Here is a 17,370-nt window from a genome sequence, read left to right on the forward strand (position 1 = left end):
CATATCAGTGCCCACAGAGGAAACCTCCACAATTTCAAAGGTGTAGAGCCTTTACAAGCAATGGACTTTGGCCATTATTGAGTAAAACCAGAAGACAAATCATAAAAAGACCCTCTCCAAAATAACCTATTGAGCAAGGGTCTTACTCAGTTGAAGCCTCTGTGCAGTGACCTTCATCTGGGCTTGGCAGGAACAGCAGCAGAGAAGGTGCTAATTTGCTCCTGATAATAGCAATGCAAATGGCCTCACTCGGGAGGAGGCAGGACACAGAGGCCCTGAGCTCTTCAGCTCTGTGCTTGGGAATCAGGAAATGTTTCCCTTTCAACAAGTCTAGTCTTCCTTTACTCCTCCCCAATAAAATATTAAAAAACAAACAAGTCCCTCCCAAAACACACTTGGAAGATTGGGACCTACTACTGTTTCTCCCTTTGTGTTTTCATTTACCAGTTTATCTAAATGAAACTAAAATTCAGTTCTTGTTTATCAGCATCTACCTTCCCTTTGGGATTTGTTTTTTAAGCAAAACAGCAAAATTCTGTCACCAAGTAACACTACCAGGCAGTACAGACTAATAAAGCCTAGGCTGTGTGATAAGACACTTCTAGTGGGTTTGAATCCCCGCTCGGGCACTCTGTAGCTTTGTGGATTTGGGTGAGTCATTTAATATCTCCCAGCCCCAGTTTCATCATTTTAAAATTATATCTATAGGTTATATCTGTTTCAGAGAGTTGCTATAAGCATTTGATGGACTAATACATACAAAATAGTATCATATAGGCACAAGGTGAATGTTATAGTTGCTGGTACTGTAACCATGCGTCCCCCAACCACTTGGGTGGCACCATGTACTGGCACCTCGCCTCTGTGTAGAAAAATATTGCTTATTTTCTCTTTTACAGGTAGTACAGTTTTGTGTCTTTGCTTGACTCTCATAGCTTAATTAATTTACTGAGTTGGAATGGCCACCAGATTCCATATTGTGTCCTAGTTAAAGTAAAGTGTATTAGCTCTAATTAGCGATACTGCTTGTAAAAAGCAACCAACTGGCCTTTCTGCCCCCCCCCCCACAGGATACCACAGGTTCCTGCCAACTCCTATCAGATTAGGTGGCATCTGGCAAGTCTTTTATCTGCAGCACAACTTGAAAGTTTAATAAAGAATTTATAAGGTGTGTTAGTTGCTTCTGAGACCGTTTCATGAGTAAGTCTTTTTAATGTAAGTATACTATTTTTAAATATTTGCAAATATACACCAAGAGAGGAAAACATTGTACTAAATAGAGGAACACATAAATAGTACTCATCTTTTTCGGACTGACCCGTAGCGTAATTACTCACTTCATTAGTTTCCCAGTGCTGCTGTAGCAACTTGCCCCAAATTCAGTGGCTTAAAACCGCACAGATTTCTTGTCTCACAGTTCTGGAGGTCAGAAGCCTGACACAGGTCTCACTGGGCGAAAATCAACGTTGTTGGCAGGGCTGTGTTACGTCTAGAGGATCTGAGGGGAGAATCTGTTTCCTTGTCTTTTTGAGTTTCTAGAAACTGCTCTCACCCCTGGGGAGCACTGGAGCATTTTTAAATCTGACTCTTTTGCCTCCCTCTCCCACTTTCAGGGACCTCTGTGATTACACTGGGCCTGTCTGGATAATCCAGGATAATCTCCCATCTCAGGGGGAGCTGATTAGCAGCCTTAATTCTGCTGTACCATGCGGCCTAACACAGTCACAGCTTCCAAGTGTTAGGGAGTGGACATCTTTGGTGGGCTATTATTCTGCGTGCCACATCTACTAAAAGCCTTTATTGGAGTGAGTTTCCATAAATTGGCCAATTGCCTTTTTCCCCTGAAGACATGAGATACTACAAAGAAAAAAAATCCTAAAGACCCATAGTGAAGTAGGTTATATTATTTGAACAATTCAGACTGTGTGTTGAAAACCAAGGTAGGGATGACAATTTTTTCATATAGAAGAATTTTTTTCAATTTCTTCCCCTACCTACTTAACACTCTAAACCAATTATTTTCTCATGGGCGCATGATATTTTGGTATGCCTCTATACACATGTGCACATATGTATTTTTCTGAAATTTCAAGTTAATATCCTAAGAAGTAACATGTTAGACTTGCTTTGTGCATATATTTTGAATTAAGTTTAAGAAAGCATATTCCTTTTATCTAATGTTTATATTGCACAGTGGAGTTGGCAGTTTTTTAAAGCTGTTTGGCTTTTGTTGTCTTTGTAATGGGCTAAGTTGATTAGTGAGTAGAAGTGTGACTAAGGCAGGTTCATGTTAACCTTGCACCCTCAGTCTGCCTTCTCCTGGAGCTGTCCATTAGGCCAGGCGGCTGAAGCCCGAACAGCCATTGCCAACACACAATGGGGCCTCCTAGACAAGAAATAAGTGAACAGGTCATGTCAGGTGTGCTAAACGCTCTTCAGGAGGTAAAACAAGAGGGTCAGGACAGTGTTACTGACGTCGATGGGCATCTCTGAGGAGGTGGCACTTGTGGTCGGGCTTGAATCACAGAAGAGCTGACACTGGGTGTTTCTTGCTCACCAAGGACCCTGGTGTCCTGAAAAGGCTCAGTAAATCCTAGCTGAATGAAGGGAGGGGTGGATAGAACACGACCCCACTTTTCAAGTATGAAGAAAGTGTTCATGACTGTTGTTACCGTTCTCCAGTCTCTCTCATGCTGGGCAGCGGGCCTCAGGGCTTTCTTGACAAGCTCTGAAGTGAGGTGTTGTTAGTGCCCCAGGTTGTGGAAGAGGCAGCTGGGCTAAGGTGGCGTAGCAGGACTCCGGCCTGTGTAACATAAACCCCACCCTCTTAAATACTACATTATTGTGCTTCTCCTGAGCAGGTATTGATACTCCCATTTTACAAAATAAGTTGAAGTCCAAGGCAAACATACAAATGGTTCAGCTAAGCTTGGAATCCCAGACACTAAACTCCAATCTTCTGTTTGCTGTTAAGACCGGGTGGTTCAGCTTGGTCCCTGTGACCTCTTTGGATGTATCTTGGACCATTGTTGAGTGCTGTAGGAACTCTGGTCTTGTGAGGAGTATGTAACCCAGCAAGGTACAGTTAATAGGACTGTTTTTAAAGAAAATTGGGTCCTAGACTAGGATTGCTGTTATGTTAAGGGTTAGTGAAAACTGTAGAGCCGAGGAAGTTTTTATACCTATTCTATTCGTTTTTAAATCTTCTTCTTCGTAAGGCTTGAAAAAGCAGCCTAACTTATGAGGTCCTCTGAGAGCTGCTTTTTCAGTGTTATGGGCTTCTTGCTAAGCTCTATTCTAGAGCAATCACATGACATGGCAAGATGTGATCCTGCTACATAATATCAAATTTTTAGCTCCTCTCTCTGTGGGCCAGACCTGGGTGATAAACTTAACTAGCTGTAGTTAATGAAGGTAAAAATTAGGTTTCCTTGAACTGCTGAGCTAAAGAGAACAAATGTACATTATTCCTTGGATCAGATCTTTATCTTGATTCTATCTTAGACTAAATCAGAACACCACCTCCGACTTAAAATTTCAGTAGTCGATTAGTTAGAATGTACTATCTCAGAGTTTCTTCTGTTGGGGTTTTTCCGTGTTGGAAATTTGTTCAGTTTGTATGTCTAATTTTATTGTGGAATTGCGGTTCCTCTCCAGTCTCTTTTTGTTGTAATCCATCCTGCACCATAGGAAATTATCCTTAATCGAAAATAACCATGTGCGCCTGCAGGGCTTCTAAGAATCAGTCTCCTAAGGCCTCAGGGAGCAACCTCAACTCCTGGCCAAGGCCCTCCAGAATGGGCTTCCAGCTGGCCTCTCTCACCTGTATTGGCCAAGAGAAGAAAGGTGAGGTGTCTGTTAGGCGACGGGGCACTCCAAGGACAGTGGCCCTGCAGCTATGTGCAAGAGGAAGCTGTTATTTTGTCGGTGTGTGGCCACAACTCAGCATCAGAACAAGAAAGCGAACATGTAGCTCCTTCACTGAGGAGAGGTGGGCAGCTACGTCAGTCTCCTGCGCTAAGAGCTGAGCTTTCTAAGGGTTTGGAAAATGTGGCTTCCAGTATTCCTGGAGTTCAGAAGTGTGTTTAGGGATTGGTTGATCTTTAACTGTGCATGTGTGATTACCCCAGTGGGACTGTCATTGATTGGCTAGCATTCAGGATCCCTGGAGCGAGGCAGTTGGTGATTAGCTAGCACTCAGGAGCACTGGAGTGAGGCAGTTGGTGATTGGTGGACTTCACTGAAGTGAGGTGGCCATTGATTAGCTGGCCATCTGAAGCAACCTCACTGAGGCAGTTGTTGATTGGCTGGTCTTCAGAAACTTTTTTTTTTTAATGGGAGGTGATCATTAAGCAGTTAGAATAGGGTTAAACCCATTGCTATGGCCAATCAACAGGCAGTATCCTGGGTTGGAATAAGCCTATCAAAATACAGACCACACATAAGACCCCTATCCACCCCCACCCCTAGAACTGAGCACATAAAAACAGATTTGGGAGTGACAGACCTGGGCTCAAATCCTGTCATTAAACAAGTCTCTTAATTTCTGTGCAACTCAGTCTCCTAAAGGGTAACACCTCTCTGAAAGGTGTATTTTCAGGATTAAACCAGTTGACTTATGTTAAATGCCCATCATGTACTGAGAGTTTACTTCCCAAACTGAACATTTATGTCCCATTGCAGTCCACAGAGCTCATGGCGGTGACCCAGGGAAAGCATCCGAGAGGAGGCGTTTTGTGGCTCAGTTCCCTCTCACTTGGTTTTTCCCTTCTAAGGCCTGTCAGAATCCCTTGGCAAGCTATAAAAGACTTCTGATGCACAGGCTTCACTCATAAAGATTCTGATACGACTGGCTTGCGGCAGAGCTCAGGCAGTGCTATTTTTTAAAGCTCCTATGTGTTGTTCACTGTGGAAGGAAATGGATCGAGTCCAGCCAGCTCCTTACTTACCTGCTGTTCATGAAGGAGAAAATAAATAGCTTTGATTGGCCAGATCTTGATTGGTCTTAAGTGATGACTGTTCTTGTTAAAACCTTGTGGAAATTGTGTAATTAAAAAACAAGGCTAGTATTCAAGTGGAATATTCTCTGAGCTCCATTCCTGTTACTGCTATTGCTCCTCTTGTTATTTTAAAAAGAAAACCTACCTTTATGACTTTCAAAAGTCTAATCTGACATAAAGGTCAGGTTAGTGAGCTCTCCATGGTATGAATTTGAGATTTTTCTGAAAGCAGGTAACAAAATTGTCTTCAGTTTTGAAATGAGCTTTGTGTAAACTGTATCCTCTTGGATATTGTGCACATTACGCATAAGGTTTACTAAGCATTTCCTCCTTCCCAAAAGGTTTGTTATCTCTAAATTTGGAAGTTAATTCATGAAAGAGGTAAACATGTATTATTTATAAATTTGTTTAGCATGTAGTAGAAAGTATAATGTTACTTAAAAATGGTGTTCATGCTTCCATGGAGTCAAGGTGCATAGGTCCCCGCCAAAGCCATCCCCATAAAATTTTGAGAACTTCTCTCTTTCAGGGAAGAAGGGGATTTTAGTCAGAGATCTTCTCATCATTCCTTTCTTTCTACTTTTGGGGAAATGTCTAATCAGTTTCAGGACTGAATATTGAATTTTTCTGCTGGAAGAATACTGGTCCGTCTTCTACCTGAAAAGGATGGAGCTGCTGAAATAGTTGATAACGATCTTCCTTTTATTCAGGTGCACTTTTGCTATTTATTACTCCCAAAATTGACTTTACTAGATATATACTGTATTTTTTGTTGTTTCCATAAATCTTTTGCTTTGGAATAATTTTTACATTATGTTCACTTTTGATGTTGTACATTTTATAGGTCTTGACAAATGTGTAATGACAGGTATCCACCATAATGGTATTAAACAGAGTGGTTCCACTGCCCTGAAGATTCTTTGTGTTTCGCCTATTCAACCAACCTCCCTTATCCCTTGCCCCTGGCAACCACTGATCTCCTTACTGTCTCCATAGATTTGCCTTTTCCAGAATGTCATATAGTTGAAATTGTTAAAGAAAAGATAATTCATGACACTAGTTAAAGAACAGTAAGGCAGACTTTATTTAGAGGGACTACTGCAATGGGGTTTGCAGTAGAGGAAAGGGATTGGGTTCAATTCCGAATGCAACAAAGAAAAGTGGGCATTTACAAACAAAGAGCAGGGTGAGGGGGTTGGTGGATGGAAAATTACTAAAAGAGAACATTAGGGGTAAGAGGGATTCTGACTAAACCTACCTAACAAGATTCTTGCTGAAGGCAGGCAGGTGAGCACACACCCCTAGGGGATGGTGGAGGGTCAGGGACCTGGTCAGATGCTGTGGGTGGAGGATTCTGGTTAGACCAACGTAGCAAGATTCTTGCAAGGACTGGGCAATGCAGAGACAGCTACAGAAGTGCAAAAGTCGAGGTTTGAGTGGGAAGAGGATTCAGAGGAGCCTAAGGTTTGGTCAAGGACAGACTATCAGAATCATACGGTTTGTAGCCTTTTCACATTGGCTTCCTTCACTTGGTATTATGCATTTGAGGTTCCTGCATGTCTTTTCATGGCTTAATGTGTCATTTGTTTTTATCACCGAGTAATATTTCATTATCTGGATGTACCACAGTTCATTTATCCATTCACTTTCCAAATTTGGGCAATTATGAATAAAGCTGCCATATACATCCATGTGTAGATTTTTGTGTGAATATAAATTTTTAAGAATCATTTTGTATTTACAGAAAAGTTGCCAACGTAGTACAGAGTGTTCCTGTTTACCCTTTCCCTGATTTCCCCTGATGTTAACATCTTACATGAGTACAGTAACATCTCACTGGTGCATTGTCCAAACTAAGAGATTAACATTGGTATGTTATTATTAACTAGGCTTTATTTAGATTTCACCAGTGTTTCCACAAATTTCCTTTTTCTGTTTCATGATCCAGTCCAGGATACCACTTTGCATTAGGATGTTAATTTTAATTTTTAATTTATAGGAGTTGCTTGGATGTGTTGTATTTATTAGATATGTTCACACAACTCAGCAGATTCTGAGAAAATGAATGTAAACATATCAGCTATAAGGAGCCAGTATTACTTAATCAAATGAACATATTTAATTATAATGTTCTTTAGAATTTTTTACAAGTTTGTTTTTGTTTTTGATAGAGCAGGCAGAATTCCCAATGTACAACGAGCAGCGACATAGGATTTGTTTTATAAGGTTCCTGTTTCTAAGCAAAATACTAAAGCTTGTTGAAAGAAGGTCATTTTAAGGTTGAGCATTTCAAGACCCAGGAGAAGAGCAGTTGCAGGGTTGTAATAAAAGCTGTCAATGCCTAATTTTTCAAATTGGTGCGAAGGATGAAGTGTTCGAGTGGTTTTCTAATGAGCATCTCCAAATGTTTTGCTGGCAGAAGGACTCCATGAAAGATGACAGAAGAAGTTATTGTGATAGCCAAGTGGGACTACACTGCCCAGCAGGACCAGGAGCTGGACATCAAGAAGAACGAGCGCCTGTGGTTGCTGGACGACTCCAAGACGTGGTGGCGGGTGAGGAACGCAGCCAACAGAACGGGCTACGTGCCGTCCAACTACGTGGAGCGGAAGAACAGCCTGAAGAAGGGCTCCCTCGTGAAGAACCTGAAGGACACGCTAGGTGAGTGTCCACGTGCTGCAGAGAGAGACAGCCTTGTGCATTTCAAGGGGGGCTGTTCATCTTTCTAGCTTGCTTAAAAAAAAAAAAAACTTGTTTTAAATGCTGACATCTTCCTACTTTTAAAAATCTCTGAGAATTAAGAGACCAAGATGGAGAAATGAGATGTTTGCCATTTCCTGGGGATTTCAGAGTTTGGGGTCTTACAGAAGGTGACACTTCGTGTGCTTTGGACTGCTGCATAGGTGCCTGTCTCCTTGTAGCAAAATTCTAGAGGATTCTGAAGTGGAATTACCACCTCCTAAAGCTCCCCCAGGTCTGCTGATGTCATGTTATCAGATTGTTCCTTTCTTACAAAATCCTGTCCATTTGCACAGAGAAGGAGACAGCTAAAGCATTTTTTCCTTCTCTGAAATGGACAACGTTTCACACCCCAGTCCCGGACACTGTTAGCTCAGGGGCAGCCCTGTGATGTCAGAGGCTGCCAGGGGTCACCCGGGTGCAGACCGTTGACTGGCTTTGCCCCTCCGTGCCTTTTCTTCCCTGGTGTCAGCTCATGGGAAATGCCACCTTACGTGAAGTTAGTGTATCCAGCCTTGCCTTTGTCCACATACTGGACTGACTTGCAGTAGTTACTGCTTCAGATGATCTGAGAGAATAGTTGTGAGGGCTTTTCCCAAGAATGACTGTTCCGAGCTGACACTTTACAAATTGTTGTTTCCTCCGTATATGAGCATAATGATGTTTGTACCCAAGACTGCAGATTATCACTTAAGGGTTTTCTGCTGAAATAAGCCAATATTATCACCTATGCTACATTTACTTAGGTTTTTTAAAATTCCTAATACGATTTGTTTTATTTTGGGGGAGGAGGGAGGAATATATGGGAAAACTGAAAAGTATACACCAAATGTGATGGGTGTTACAAAATGTTCATCTTTCCTTTTATGTAATCTTGAAAAGTCTAAACTGTCTTCAGAATCGCTTAAATCCTTCATTTATTAGATAGTATTTGTGTTATGGATTAGGTTATTCTCATGATTTAGAGAGGGAAAAGAGACACAGGACTTTGTATGAATTACATCAGGTCACTGGCCATTGTAGATTCTGAGCCTGTTGGAGAAATTCCATTTTTCATTAGTAATGTGGTCCTTTTTCCACTAAATTCTGTCCCTTTTATCTTTTTCTTCCTATATACATGTCACTTGAAAGAAACACTATGTCTTATGCTTATAATTCTTAATTGCCTGTGGTTAAAAAAAGTCGCATGAACAGATAAATACTTTAATTGCCCTGAGCTTAATTTTATTTATTTTTCCAATTTCATCCTGTCATCAAAGTACCTACTTTTTAGTGATATTAAACATTGTTGACCTGTTTTGTCGGGCTTTTTGTGTGTGTCTCCTCCTCCCCCTCCTTTTTTTTTTTTTTTTTTTTTTGGTGTTCTCAAGATTTCTTGTAAAGCATGAAATATCCAGAAATGGGTGGGAAGTAGAATAAGGCAAAGTAAACACTCTGGGTTATCTGGAAGTTCCCTAGAATACCTTGTAATTTTTTAGAAGGAGAAAAGACAAAGCCACAAATTGAAACTATGAGCTGCATCTTCCGCTCAGTGTGTTAAATTCTCTCACGAGCTGTGATCAGTTCAGGGAATTCGCGTCCTCCCAGGTGCTCGGACTGGAGTGGCCAGCTCATCCTCGAGCCCAGGGCTGGGCCCACCGCCCCATCCCTGCCAGATGGCCAGCCGGCTCTGCTGGAACACTTCTGGAACACGTCGACTTCTAGAGTCAGCCAATTCCATTTTTGGAGAACACAAATTGTTAGAAAGCTCTTCCTTAAATAGAATCAGATTTTTACATTTCTTTAACTTTCTCCCTTGGCTCTTATGTTGCCCTCTAGGGCTGTGCTAAGTCAATCTGATCCTCTTCTGTAGAGCGACAGCTCTCCTAGAGGCTTTGTTCTGTGGAAACGTTTGTAGTAAGCATTATATATTATAAAAATACAGATAAAATTATGTTTTGAGAGCACTCATATTTGGTAAGAGAAGTTGCTTTTCATAGTGCAAAGGCCCTTGGAGGTCAGTTACCCCCCTTATCAGGCAAGAGTGCCTCCATGTTTAGTGTGTCTTTGTTTGTTTTGGTGTGTTTATCATGCTTACCTGAAGGCTTGCTTTTGTTGGGCAAAGAGGGACCTTGTTAGTGTGAGTTTTTTTTGCCCAGTTGAGCAGTATCAAATAGAAAAGTCCCCTGATAGCAACTCACCATCATGCAGTGGCTTCTTTCTCCATAACCTAACTTACATGCCAAACTTGTAGACGTGGCATCATTCCCAAGAAGGAATGTGAGAAAACTTTCTGTAGCCCTTCCTGACACCCACTAATTTCTTTTGCTGAAAAGACGGGAGCCAAAGTGTTGGTGGCTTCCTATTTAATTGTCACCAGTGTGCCATCAGAATTACAGTATAATTTTAGATCAGTTGTGCAGCCAGCAGAAGTTATCTGCCTTGTATTAGGAGTGAAAACAACATCGAAAAGTAGACCACAGATGTTGACCTTCTAATAAAAAGTGGTATCATCCACATTTGTGATTTTTTTACTGCTATGGGAGTATACCTAATTCCTAAATCCATGGTAGGATTTCCTTGGCAGATACCTGGTTTGGAATAAAACGGCACCAGACTCCCCTGCAAAGTGATGGTGTTACAAATGTGTGTTTACATCCCTGATTGCGGATAACCGCATAGAATCTCCTGCTTTTCTGTGCTCATTTGCTGTGCTGAAGTTGATAGTGAACTTAATTTTGTTACATATAGTACTTTGTAAGAATAACTTGGAAGAAAGGAGTGAGTAACTTTGACAAAAGATCTCTCTCCTAGGAAAATACTCACATTGCTTCTTTTTGTCTAATAATTTATAATTGAATAAAGCAATATGGCTCTTATTTTCACATGAGCAAAACATATGCTGGATCTCCTCTCAAATTCAACTTATGATCATGAATAGTCAAAGAGAACTTTTCCACAGATAACAAGGAACAACTGTCAAGAACCGTTTCTGCTGACAGAATCCAGTTGGTATTTTGAAGGGCTCAGACCGCATAGCTCTGAGCCGGGCAGCAAGTGGTCCCGGGCTATGATCTGGCCTTGAAATTACAACTCGACTTACAAAATCCTGCTGTTAGTTGTTGTAAAAGCACTGTGTCACATCTTTTGAGACCAGGAAGCTGCTCTCAGGGAGGTATTTTTCAAAGATTTTCCCTCAGGCTACTAAAGAACAGTTTTTTGTTACCACTTTTTGATACCAGCTGGAACCTTCCAAAGCCCGAAAGGTTAATTCTCTTTTCTCAATGGTTAACTTAGGTCCAAGTGCTGGCTCACCGTTACCCACAAAGTTCCAGTTCGGTTTACAACCTGATCGTCTCCTCAGGAGGCTTTGTTCAGAAGCACAGCTGCTGCTTGCTAAGCACCTCCTGGAGGTCTCTAGACATGACCTGCCCCAGGGTTTGTTCCCCTGGCGTTTGTCCTGGTGTGACCGTACCTAAGACCAGTTAGAAACTTGTGAGTGATGAGCACCCAAACTCCTGCCACTATGGCTCTAAGCCAGACCTGGGCACACCAAGGGTGCTGAGAGGGGCTCCCTCATGGTAACTGCCTACAAAGTAGCCTTTGCACTGGCTTGAGCAGATAGTTTTGGATGGGAAGGGAGTGGCCCCAGTGGATGAAACTGACAAGGTGTATCCATGCTAGAATTGACTTTGGAATTGAAAGGATCAAAGACACAAAAGAGTACAACTGTATGATTCTGTTACATAAAGCCCAAAAACAGTTAAAAATAATCCTTGCTGTTAGAGTATGAAAATTTGGGGGGAGGAAGGTGGAGCCCAAGAGAAGGTACGAGGGTGATGCTCTGCCCCAGGCCCCGGCAGGCGGGGTTATGGGCCCACCTGCTTAGCCAGAGTACACTGCGCTGTCTGCTTGTGTCTGTAGGTGCTCTACTTCGGTTTTTAAGAAATTCGTTTCAGAAAAATATGAATCCAAAACAGTCATGACAACAAAAAGTGCATGATTTAGAAATGCAAACGCTTAGACCCTGCCTTTAAAGATGCTTTTTTTGTTGAGATGGAGGAGTGAACAAACCCCTTTTTGTCCTCCTCAAACTCCTATTTTTCTAAGTGCACAGGAGGATGATTATTATGATGGGGTCCAGGAGGGCGGAGGAGAGAGGGCACCTGTGTCCACAGGGGGACCTTACACCCAGAACATGGCTTCCAAACTGGGACTCTAGGATGGCTGGGAGACCCTGGGCAGTTGACCCCTGGGCGAGGAAGATGTCGTCATTCATGAAACCCGTATTTATGGAGCCTGCCCACCAAGTGTCAGCCTCTGTCCTGGAGGTCATAACAGACAGATCCCTGTTCTCACTGAGTTTATATGTCCTGCACAGGCTCAGGAACTGCGTGGCTGGTGGTGTCTCAGAATGGAGGGTAGCATCGTGTTGCCAGAGTGAAGTTCTCAAGGGAGGTAGATGACGAGGCTAAGTGACTGGTTGGGAACACATGTGGTGGCCTCCATTGGCCATGCCTAGGAACTGAGCACCTTGGCTGGGCGATCATGAACTGCTGGAGATTTGAGCAGGGGCATGCTGTGGTTCCCTGCAGGGCTGCAAAGGAGTTGGTTTCGTGGAGGGCCAGGAAAGGAGCACACACCTATCCACACGGGATGGGGAGGCCCAAAGCAGGCAGGTAGGGTGGAGAGAGTGGTAGACAGAATTGGAGGAGCCCGGAAGGAGAGGGAGGAGTGTCGACTGGTTTCCCTTGGCTTGTGCCTTTGGGGATGACGTGGCATTTACCAGGATGCTTTCCTCTCGTGCCTGGATTAACCATTCCCTGCCCCCTCAACTTGTGGGGCACACCAGATGGTGGATTTTTTCTCTCTGCTTTTGCCAAGTTTCTACTCAGAGGATCCGTGGATAGGGCCCCCAGGGTGCCATTGCTGCACTGGGAAGGAACGAGGGATCGTGAAGGCCCAAAGAAGGGACTTGGGGCTGGTGGCCAAGGAGGGTCCAGCCTGGTGTGGGGACCCTACAATTAGGCATGCATGATGGCAGCAACACACAAAGAAAAGTAAATATGCCTTTGTCAGGGAGAAGAGAGCAAGTTGCATTGCATTCTTCAATTACTTTTATACCTTTTCAAGTCTGATTTTAGAGTTTTAAGTGGACTAAGAAACGAATTCCTCATTTATGTCAAAAATAAATATCTGCCTAGGTTTAACAACATGTTTTAAGCATTAGGATCACTCGTAATCTTTGAGGCTACCACGTACAGACGTCATGTGTTCCGTGGCAGGAAGTGCGGCTGGTGAGCCTGGTCGCGCCCACCTCTCCTGGGAAGGGTGCCCACACTAGGCGCCACGTGCCGCAGCCCAGGCGAGCAAGTCGCTTTCTTCCTTGGTATAGATGACGACTTGAAGCCGTCGGGGCCCTGGGTGCCATTTAGGTTTCTCTCATTTTAAAGCACACCTGTGTTTCACAAAGATGACTTGCTACACGTGCTTTAGCCATACTTAGTCATTCATCTTAAGACCAGACTGGCCTGGAATTTTCTCCTTTTACTTCAGTGCACTGGCTACAGGAAGTAGCTGGCAGGGAGCAGGGTGTCAGGGCCACAGACTGAAAGAGGAGAAGACAGCTCTGCCCAGGGTGCTAAATGCCTGCAGGGTTCACTTGCATAAGTAAATGTAATAAGAGCAACAGCTTGCAATTTATACAACACTTTGCAACTTACCAAGTGCCTTATACTTAAATACATTTTTTATATCAGTAGTAAAGACTCCAGAATTCTGCCTAGGAAGAATTTGGGCGCTTCCAACTGATGGAAAGGGGGTCCTGAGCCCATGCTTCGTGCTAAGCAGGCTGATTTTACCTAGATCGAAAGGCACAGATTAGTAGAAGAGTCAAGTAAGATGCTTTTAGGTACATGGTACGCAAATTTATGAAGACATTAGTTGTTCATATAAAAATATGTCATGCTACCCCAGGCCAGCCTTGGTAGTGTTACTAATTACAGATGAGAACGTTACACCTGAGGGAGCCTGCGTGACTCCTCTGGATCACAGGTATGAGACCTACAGGGACTTCACCTCAAACCCAAATTCTTTTCCCACTCTGCATTGACCGTCTGGATTTACTGGTAGGCCTGTGTCCCACAGTTGGGACAATACCAAGTTCTTCATTTTAGCAGTGAAGAACTAGGAACTAACTGGGAAAACCTGAATGTGGTCCAAGGGTGAGATGGTAGTAAGGTATTGATTTAAATTTCCTGATTGATGAACGTCCTTGTTTGTGGAAATACACACAAAATATTAAGATAATGGAACGTTACCTTGGTGGCTTAGTCTTCAGGGAAAATGTTCTTTGCATTTTTATTGTAACTTTTCTGTACATTAGAACAAATATGAACATACCTAAGAGTGGTTTAGACACTATGACTTGGCTCCCCTGCCGTGTCTGGGCATTTATGGTGTCACAGTGCCTGAAATTTGGCTTAAGAGAACCCAGGACGTACCATCAAGTATCTGCCGCAGTTGGACGTAGAACATGAGAATAACATCCAACCAGCTCTTCATCAGAATGGGTCCAACAGTACCTGATTCAGAACTTGCTTTGATTATTCAGTGGATTCTCTCTGTTTCTCCAGCACGCAAATGGGAAAAAAAAAAAAAAAAAAAAATCCCTGCTTTTTGCTGGACCAGCCCAGGCTCTTTTGAGCCAGTTCAGTGTGCACCATTTGGTTTTATTTAACAGGAGTGGGGAGAGGGATGGTGAGATGTGAGCTCCTGAGCGCTCACCCTCTGTGATTGCAGGGAAGCCAGGAATTGTCACGTAGGATTGTGCCTCTGTCATCGTGATCATAAATGTTCTGACGGTCTGAACAAGGGCAGAACTGTTCAGATCTAAAATGAAACGTAGGTAACGAATGCAGCAGCCTGGTTACCTTGGCAGTTTGAGTTGTCCCTTCCTCTCTCTGTCCTTTGGAAATCCCTTCTGAGTCACTGCATTCCCTGCTGAGTGACCTTTGAAAACGAGAACGAAAGGCTTTGAAATAAGGAAGCAAACATTATGTAGGGATCCCCACGGTGTAACAGGGTTATGTTCCGATCAGAAGTGGGAGGCTCGTCAGGTGTTATTTCATCTGGTTGGGATATGAAGGAAAGGTTTAGTAGCTGGAACCGTTTTGAAGCTTGTATTTGTAATATAATTGGGAAAATAATACTGGCACAAAACAGTCCTCATTCAGACGGTAGCACCATCCCTCCGTGTCCCATCGGCAGCTGGCGCAGTTGTGCAGCTCAGGCACCTGTGCCTTCGGAGCAGCACAGCCTGGTGGTCGGGAGGGAGGTCTCCAGGGTCTCCCACCACCTGCATCCAGCCTGTTCCACCTGCTAGTTGAGTGAGTTGGATGAGGTGTTGAACTCCCAAAGCCTCAGCTGCATCATGTGTATAGTGGGATAAGTGATGCTTATCTTATAAAATTTTTGATAATGGAATGAAGCTGTTTGTGTGAACAATACTCTGTGCTGAGTCAGGACTTGGCCAGGGGAGGTGTGTTTCCCTCAAGGGAGGGGCAGTGCAAGGGAGGATTTAGAGGCTGAAACCATGGGCATGTGCAAGGACACTGGGGAGCCAGCCAGCCTGGGTGAGGGCCAGAGGCCTCAGTGATGGAGGTCGCCCTGCCGGGCAGCCCTGGGCATTAGGCCTGATTCCAGCTCAGAAGGGAACTCCCAGAGGTTTCTGCACAGCTGGTGGGGGAGGTGACCGCAGGGTGTTCAGAAGGTGTCCTGATCCTCCTTTTCAGGACGGGACAGGAGGGGAACAAGCCTGGCAGCGGGAGGCTGGGGACAAGGCTGTAGAGTGACCCAGGAATGATGTCCCAAGCCCTGAGCTCGGCCGTGGGAATGGAAGGTGACAGAGAGGAGGGGGATTTTGAAGGAAAGCCCCCGGGACTCTCTGTTGGCTGGATAGGGAACACATGGAAGGATTATTAGTCACGAGTGACTCAAGGCTCTCAGGCCTGAATGGCCAGCAGAGCAACAGAATTAGGGATGTAGGAAGAGAAACTGGGGAAGAGGATCAAGACCACATTTAGGTCTGAGGTGAGGGCAGGACATTCCGTGGAAACGTTGAGTCGGATGCTTTCAGGCCTGAAACTCAAGCTCAGGAGACACACAGTTCAGATTTTTGTTACAATGTGTTTCCTTTGTTTCAATGAATTTTAGTTTGGGGATTTGTATAGATAATCCAGGGTCTATGGAGGAGACCCAGCATGTCTGAGGCAGTGGGGTAGGGTCTCAGCCAAGCTCTCAGTCTTCCTTGTCTTGAGGACTGTCCCCAACCTCCTGTCCCCTTTTGGATTCTTTCATGTCCCTTTTAGACATGACTTTGGCCTTCTGAACGCATGGGAAAGATCTGTGACCTCTAGCTGACACTCACACCCACACCCTGTTCCTTGCAAATGGTTGACTTTGGACATAGTTAACGTTCACAAAATAATGCTAGGAACAGGTGACAGGAGACAGGAAGGAACAGCCCTGGTGAAGAGCCGTCCCCAAGGCACAGAGGAGGCCTCGTGAGAGCTGGTGTCCAAGCCGCGGGCCACCCCCAGCCAGCATCCCTGCTGCCCACCCTCCTTGCTGAGAAGTGCCAAACAAAAAACTCAACACAGCAGCAGAAAAATCCAAACCAAGTCCCCCAGACTGATTTCACGTGCATTTTTCCGGTGAATGGGCAGCAATAATTTCTCCTTGAGTGCCTTATTTGTGCCAGTTTCTGTGCTAGCTGCCTGCTTACGTTTTTATTTAGTCTTCACAGTAGCCCTAAGAGGGAAATAATAATAGCCTCGTTTTTCATGTGAAAAAATTTGAGACTCATAAGTTTAGCGAGGTGCCCAGGAACACCCAGTAAGTGGTGGGATTGAAATTCAAGCTCAGCTTGGCCTGACTTCAGCCTCCGTTATGGTTCAGTCGCAGGACTGGGGACTTGGGTTGTGTGGGAGGGAGCCAGGTGCTCTGTGCTCAGCATTGACATTGGGGGCCCCGCGCACACAGCTTGGTTACTGCTGCCCTTGCTGGGGAACAGCTCCTTCCACGCACTGGTTTCTCCCTGGCCCAAGGGGTTCACTTGCTTCTAACTTTGCCGGGTGCCTTAATATCGAGGTGAGCAGGAGCCGTTAATTAAAATGACTCAGAAGCAGAATGTCTCAGGAACATACTCCCTTTTTGTACGTTGATTTTTATTTTGGCAGCAGTTCTGTCAGCAGCACACACATAGGGCTGCCGCATGAGTAATATTTCAGCCATTTTTGTCACCCAGTTTCTTTGTATGACACAGGTTTCTGCAAGCAGATATTCCTCAGAATTGTGATCTCTGAAATGCCTGAATTTTATAAAGCCATTAATCAATTGTTCCTACTCTTAAAGACAGGTATACTTATTTAAGAAATGAGAAAATATGGAAAAGCTTAAGGAGGAAAAAGCAAATCCCCTGTACTCTTGTCACTCAGAAATAATCACAATTGACATTTGTGCCTGTTTTCCCAGCATTTCCTTGCATAGACAATCAAGACCACGTTAACGTGGATGGCCTCTTGCTGTTACCAGTACTAGCTTTATCAATACGAGCCGTCACAGCACAGTTAGTCCAGAGAATGTCAGGTTT

General features: G+C 44.0%; 1 protein-coding gene across 3 annotated transcripts in view; it reads left to right on the forward strand.

Moving 5' to 3' along the window:
• Window positions 1-17,370, forward strand: part of NCK2 (NCK adaptor protein 2) — a 145,454-nt gene that overhangs the window by 99,333 nt on the left and 28,751 nt on the right. For all 3 annotated transcript variants that reach the window (XM_012664330.1, XM_012664329.1, XM_012664331.1), the window contains one exon: window positions 7,420-7,661. In XM_012664330.1, the coding sequence (XP_012519784.1) occupies window positions 7,436-7,661 (226 nt within the window). In that variant the 5' untranslated portion in view covers window positions 7,420-7,435. The remainder of the gene's footprint in view (window positions 1-7,419; window positions 7,662-17,370) is intronic.

The sequence above is a fragment of the Propithecus coquereli genome, unplaced genomic scaffold, assembly GCF_000956105.1.
Source record: "Propithecus coquereli isolate 6110/MARCELLA unplaced genomic scaffold, Pcoq_1.0 Scaffold88, whole genome shotgun sequence".
In the NCBI taxonomy this organism is placed as follows: domain Eukaryota; kingdom Metazoa; phylum Chordata; class Mammalia; order Primates; family Indriidae; genus Propithecus; species Propithecus coquereli.